At 39.6% G+C, this 6644-nt stretch overlaps 3 protein-coding genes across 3 annotated transcripts; all 3 read left to right on the top strand.

Moving 5' to 3' along the window:
• The first annotated feature begins 1395 nt into the window (after positions 1-1395).
• LOC128261553 (serine protease SP24D) lies at positions 1396-2610 on the top strand. Its single transcript, XM_052995301.1, has one exon. The coding sequence runs from the start codon at positions 1413-1415 to the stop codon at positions 2487-2489; it is 1077 nt and encodes a 358-aa protein (XP_052851261.1). The 5' UTR covers positions 1396-1412; the 3' UTR covers positions 2490-2610.
• A 996-nt stretch (positions 2611-3606) lies between these two features.
• On the top strand, positions 3607-4634 carry LOC128262389 (seminase-like). Its single transcript, XM_052996606.1, has one exon. The coding sequence runs from the start codon at positions 3618-3620 to the stop codon at positions 4539-4541; it is 924 nt and encodes a 307-aa protein (XP_052852566.1). The 5' UTR covers positions 3607-3617; the 3' UTR covers positions 4542-4634.
• A 925-nt stretch (positions 4635-5559) lies between these two features.
• Positions 5560-6165, top strand: LOC128251820 (uncharacterized). The gene has a single exon (XM_052979011.1). The coding sequence runs from the start codon at positions 5560-5562 to the stop codon at positions 6163-6165; it is 606 nt and encodes a 201-aa protein (XP_052834971.1).
• Positions 6166-6644: the final 479 nt, after the last annotated feature.

Genomic DNA, 6644 nt, shown 5'->3' on the forward strand with positions numbered 1-6644 from the left:
GTCGTCGTCAAGCCTGTCGACATGGCTGTCACTTTTTGCTGTCGTCGGCAGGGAAGGATGCCTTTGGCTCTGGCTCTGGCTCTGGCACTGGCCGTGGCTCTGGCTCATCCCCAGTCGTTTTCTTTGCCACAGACGGTGCATACATTACAAACACTTCAATTTCCGTCTGCCAGTCAGAGTCCACTTCAGAGAAGGATTCGGAATCAGCTTTTTCTCCGACCAAACGACCTCCTTCGTTGCGCCACCAGACAACTGTAATCAAAGCAAATTAATTATCTATGTCCTTCGATGTGCGGCGTATTTTTTGCAGCCATCTAGCTTATATAGCAGACTCGTACCTTTCAAGCCTTTCGCAGTGCGCCTTTCATGTCCGGCACAATGTCGTCTGGCGTTGTCAGCCGAGGTCCACTACCACCTCCACTTCCTCTAAGCTGTCTGGCTCGCAAAAGGCAAGAGTTAAATGACGGCCCTTGATGCCTGGTTTATAATTCAATGTGCAGCCGCATTCTGGCCATCCAGCAATCCAGCACTACAGCACACATCACAATGCGATGAATTCCTTAGTCTGCAAAAAATGCAAATGCCAAAACAATGATAGACACGGCAAATAAAGGACATTCCGAGAATTAGAGATGAGTCCGTCGATTGGCTTTCATCAAAAATTTTTAATTAATATTGCTGCAGACGCACTGGGAAAAACACTAAACACCAGAGAACAAAACTTAATTTTGTTAAAAAAGTTGAAAAAAATTGTAAATCAACGGCACATTAAAAAAATATTTATGGTTTCCCCTTTAAAGTTATTTATTATTTACATTTTTTGCATGCAACTATAAAAAAATTAGCCAATAAATATCATGCAACTATTGAAGAAAAAATTTAATTAGCCAATAAATATATTACAAAATTTGTTAATACTTAAAAACTAGCTGTTTGCAACCTATATAAATCTTTGCTTTAGGATATTGCCAAAATGTGAGCTCAAAAATCGGTAGACCAACAAATAAAGGACATTCGAAGAATTAGAAGGATGCGCGAAGTCAGTCTATTGGCATTTATCTTAGGTTTTAATGAATATTTCTTTCAAAGCAAAAACACTCTTCCTAAGGAACATTCTATTATGAAAGTGGAATTAGAAAGTAAGCGAACAGAAATTGCAAAAAAATATTGTTTAAATAATTATATAACTGATAAACAGCTGTAAAAAGCTGCAATAAAGTAACCATAAGAAACTGAAAGTATTTCTCACATTTTTTTCGGGTGAAGCATTTTTTCTCTAAGAAATTAGGTTTTTTTTAGATGCATTTCTCTTTTCTCGCTTGCAGTGAAACTAATTAACTTAGCTAACAAAATCCCCTTTGCCATGGCGAAACCAGATGAGTAGTTCAGCTTAGTGCCAGTTTTGTATCGTCATGCGACACTTAATCACATGCATTTGGCTTGTCCTAGGACTTCACTACACAGCCTCCATGTGGATGAAAAAGTACGAGGAGAACTACCATCGACCCACTTACTACAACCGTCACCACCCGGTCAGAAATCACGTGAACTACGATCGCGAGGCGCTCGATTCCCGGAGCAAACCCGTACCTAAACACACAGGCACCCGACAGCCCTTCAATGTCGACACGGACCAAAGCTACTACGTGAGTGTGCTGAACGAGGGCTCGGTGATCTGCTCGGGGGCCCTGATCTCGCACAGGATGGTCATCACGTCGACACACTGCTTCCTAACGCCGGGCAGCGATGCCACGTACGAGTTCGCGGCCAAACGTATGACCATTTTGACTGCCGCTGACGCCCCCCCACATCCGACTCCGCACCAGGTGCTGGCCTTCTTCATGCCCGTGAACCGGCGCGACGGGATCGTCAACTATGTGGCCCTGCTGGCCCTGGCCCAAAAACTCGATCGGTATACATACCGCTACATACCGCTAAACAGGAAGATTCCCAGGGAGGGGGATCAGGTCATAATGGCCTTCGTTGACTCACCGGAATACCACATTAGCCACTACATTACGCGAGTTCTCAACTACGATCGCTGCCGGGTGTACTACGGCCTGAAGGAGTTATTCCACGTGTCCACCTTCGAGACGGGATTATTTTGTGTGCGCAACAAGCGGCACTCGCTGAAGAGCACCTGTTTCACCCGACCCGGCGATCCCTTAATTGTGGATAACAAGCTGGCGGGGATTAACATATACGGAGAGCACTGCGACGAGGACGTTGACTCCGTCAACATGGACATATATCTACCCATTAGGGGCGTCATACCCTTCATCCAGACGGCTACGGATGCCCTGAGGGCCTTCACAGGCACCGGTCCGTTCAATGAATCGAATCTGGGCCACCTCTCACCGCTGCTCAAGTCGCTGGCCAACAAGAGTCCCAACATTTACGTGGGCAACAAAGTGCCCAAAATTCCCTTCGACGATCCCCGAAATGGCGGCGAACAGATATTTGAAGTCGTGTATGATGATAATTATTAGTGAGTAAGTCCCAACGAAAAGATGGATCAGAATTCAAGCTTCATAAGGGATAAACTCGAGTGAAAATACTGAAATGATGTGCCTTAGCTTTGGTATTGAAGAATAAAGGCCTTAAACTGTATTATGGTGTTGAGATATTGGGTAAAATAAGTACTAAGTTTTAAAAATAAAATTGCGCTTTCTAATTATTTTAAATAGGAAAATATTAGAATTTTCATACAGTTTATGATACAGTTTATCCGAAAATTAAATTGAAATTTAAACCAAATAAAATAAGTTAAAATCAAATAGACACTTTTTTAGTTATAATATTTTCCACATTTATTAAAATACTTTTAATAGTATGCATTGAATTTAATATTATACTTTAATATTTAAATCTTAAATATGAAATTATGAATTTATAGTCAGATATTTATTAATACTATTCTATTTTTTTATCCGTTTAAAATTGATATATCCATTATTATTTTGTCTTTCACAACGAATTGTTTATTTGAAATGCAAGTTTAGATAAGAATGTTATTGGTTTATTTCTTTAATGGTTTGCCAAATAATTTTTTGGTTTTTAAGAAAAGACCAATAACAAGTTTGTGGAATGGGAAAGGTTAGCTTGTTTTCAAAATCTACAACTTAAACCTAATAATGAAGATGCAAACCGCTTGATTGTCATATATTTGGTCCTCAAAAATCAGGTTAAGGCGTATCGAATTAATTTTACTGAGCGATTAGTTCATCGAAAACTATTATCGGGCCAGTACCTATAACTTCTTTGAGTGATGATGCTGCGATCTTTCTGGATTTTACAACTGATGTTACTCGGTGTCTTGGTCAACATTAATTCGGAATTGGCCAATCCTAAATATGTACGGGCCGTAAAAAGGGCGATGCGCAGACCCAAACTCCGGATGCAATCCAAGGGACCTCAAAAAGGGACATGAAACCTTAAGGCTCAGCTTTAACCGAACCAAATAAAAAAAGTCTCGTGGTTTGCTATATATATACATATTCGTTGTCATTCGTTTGTGGCATTTAAAAACAGATTTAAGCGTTTTGAATTGATTTAATGAATGATTGACACGATGACTGCTGTTAGGGGGGCAGTACCAGAAAATTCTTTGAGTCACAATGCTGCGTGTGCTCTGGATTTTTCAAGTCTTTTTACTTGTTGCCCTATTAAATGAGTTAGAATCGTCCAAAACGCACTACCATCGCTATATGCTGGGCAGCTATAAAGCGCAGCACAGTCCAAAGACCCAGATGGACTACAAACGACGTCGGACATCGGAAGTCCAGGAAGAGCAGATGGATGAGCCGGCTGAAGACATGCCAAAACGTAAGGCGCGCTATGGCACCTCCAAGGAACCCGTGGTAATGCTAACCAAGTCTGGGTTGAAAGTGCCGCTGCATGAGTTGATGGTTCGCATCTATCAACAAAACCAGTATGCCTGCATGGGAACGGTGATTTCCGAGAAGCTGGTGGTCACGGCAGACACCTGCTTTGAATCTGCGGCCAACGATGTGGTGACCATGAAGATGTTCGACAATTCAGTGCTTGATGGGCACAGAATCCCAATCAACAGGACCTATCTAAAGGGTGCGGATCCCTTGCTAACCACTATCGAACTTACCAGTCCCCCGAAAATTTACAAAGTATTTGGTGACACTGTAAAGCTATGCAGCGCCGAGCTGGAAAATTACGAGTCCGTTGAGCTGCCACTTTGGATAAGAAGTCGCCACAGCATTCACTCGCAAATATCCTATGTCCTGCCGATCCAGGAATGCCGGCACCGCATGAAGGACCCCAACGCCCATGTGGCCATCAGCACCATGATCTGCGCCAAGAACATGAAGTATACGTCCCATTGCCAGCTGGCCATCGGGAATCCCCTGATTCACGCCGAAAAGATCTGTGGCATCAACGTTGCCGGCCACAACTGCCCTACATTCACTGGAGTCGATCTCTATATTAGAATCTACGATGCCCTCGATTTCTCCATACGAGGCATGGAAATCATTAAAAACTCCCGAATAGAAGATACAATACTTTAGTGGATTGTAAACATCTTGTTTCGCTGCAAAATAAATAATAATATATTGGCAAGCTTCTCTTGAATAATGAATTTCAAGCTTAAGAATACACTTTAATCTGTAGTTAATAAATCCATAAATAATTGATTACTAGAAAACGCATTAACAATTTACAAATTGGTTCCAATTTCTTTACTAAGGCAAGTAAAGTAGAGTATTTTAGTCTTGAAAAATCAGTTTCAAACGTGGTCATGTTGAAAACAGGAATACTATTTCTATTGACTTTTCTGTACCTAACACATAATACTCAGAGTGATATGATAGCTACTGGTTCAATGAAACATCACCGGTTGAGGTATATATTGGGGGACTGGCGTCCACACTTTGGCTATAGGCCCAGTCACTACGCAAGAAGTCATGGTTGACTTGATCGATGTCTTCAGGATCTGGTGACTACTGATTTCAATTAAAATATTAAATATTTAACAAAGTTTTTACGGCGATAGACGCATTGTACTACAAAAATGACAAAATGTTAATACCGACCACGCATATCTTAAAAAAACCCTATTTGAATAAATTGAATTTGTATTTGTAATTGTAAATTGTGAAAAGTTTTAATGAACTTAATCTAAACACTGCAAAACAAATAAAATTGTATATTCCATAAATTGCAGGTAAATTCTAAAAATAATTGATTGTTACAAAAATGCATTATCAATAGTAAAGTATAAGAAGTTTATCATGATAAAATAGTTCCAAACACAAAAAGTTTCATTTTAAAACAGGACTATTTCTTCTAATGGCTTTAATATTCGCCATCGAACTTACAATGCTGCTGAGACGTATATAATTATTGCAAAATAAACCGATTATCCCCAAATTCGTTCCATTTCATAAAAAAAGCGAGTCAAATCGGAGGCATGAATGCAATTGAAAATATTTCAGTCCCCTGAATTCAGTTTTAAAAGTGGCCATGTTGAGAAGGCGCATAAATTACCTAGTTTTGCTGTGTTTTTTAAGCCACGTCAAACTTCTGATGGGTAGAATAAGCATTAGACCGCCTCTAGAGGATTACCTGGTGCGTCTGATGCTTCATGACAAGGTCATCTGCAGCGGCATCATTGTGAATCGGCATCAAGTGCTTACAGCCGGTGTTTGCAAGCCGGCTCACAACCAAGAATCCAGAGTCAAAATATTACTCTTCGACAACACTACAAACACTATAACACACAGCACTGTGTCCAAGAATTACACAGCCAAAGGTGCCAGTGATCTGCTGATTCTGCTGCATTTGGGCACCGAACTGGACGAAAGGTTCTCCCAAAAGCCACCCATTTGTCGGGATCGACCTCCACCACATGAGGATGTGGAGTATTGGAGTTTGAATAAAAAAGGAACGATACTGCGTAAGAGGATCACTCCCCAAACCTCAAACTTGGACTGCAGGCGTCTTATCCACGATCCCGACGGTGTGGTCATCGGCAATGACACCGTTTGCCTGAAAAACAGTGATTTATCCGAGCGATGTTTGAAAAATTTTGGTATACCTTTCGTGTGGCGCAACACGTTCTGCGGCGTTAATATCCTCGGACATAATTGTCAAATTCACGGAAAAAACGGATATCTTTGTTCGCCTGCTTAACGTTGATTGATTTGACCAAGCTGTTTAGTCTCAGCATTAAATGACTGTGCTTAAAACAAACAGTTCTTATTTCAACAAATAAATATTTATAAATATTAAAATGAAAGACTATTTGCAAAGCATATAATTTGTATTTATTTGTATTTTAGTGCTACAAGATTATCTTATAGTTAGGGCACTAATGACATAACGTTACAAAATAAAATAGTTTAGTTTTGTAAAATAAAAAAATTATTTTTTGTATATTTGTATTATATATATGTGCTTTGAACTTAAAAATAAAATACAATTTTCACACACCTTTAAAATAATAATCATTTATAGTCAAATTTTAGTTTTTAAGGTGTGTGAAAATTATAATCTATTTTTAAATTGCGTTGCAAATCTGCTAACTTTGAATCTTATTCAACAAGCAAATAGAACTATTTTTACAAATGTCGCACAAAACATAATCGTTACAGCTTTCATGTCAATAATAT

The sequence above is a fragment of the Drosophila gunungcola genome, chromosome 3R (genome assembly GCF_025200985.1).
Source record: "Drosophila gunungcola strain Sukarami chromosome 3R, Dgunungcola_SK_2, whole genome shotgun sequence".
Taxonomy (NCBI): Eukaryota; Metazoa; Arthropoda; class Insecta; order Diptera; family Drosophilidae; genus Drosophila; species Drosophila gunungcola.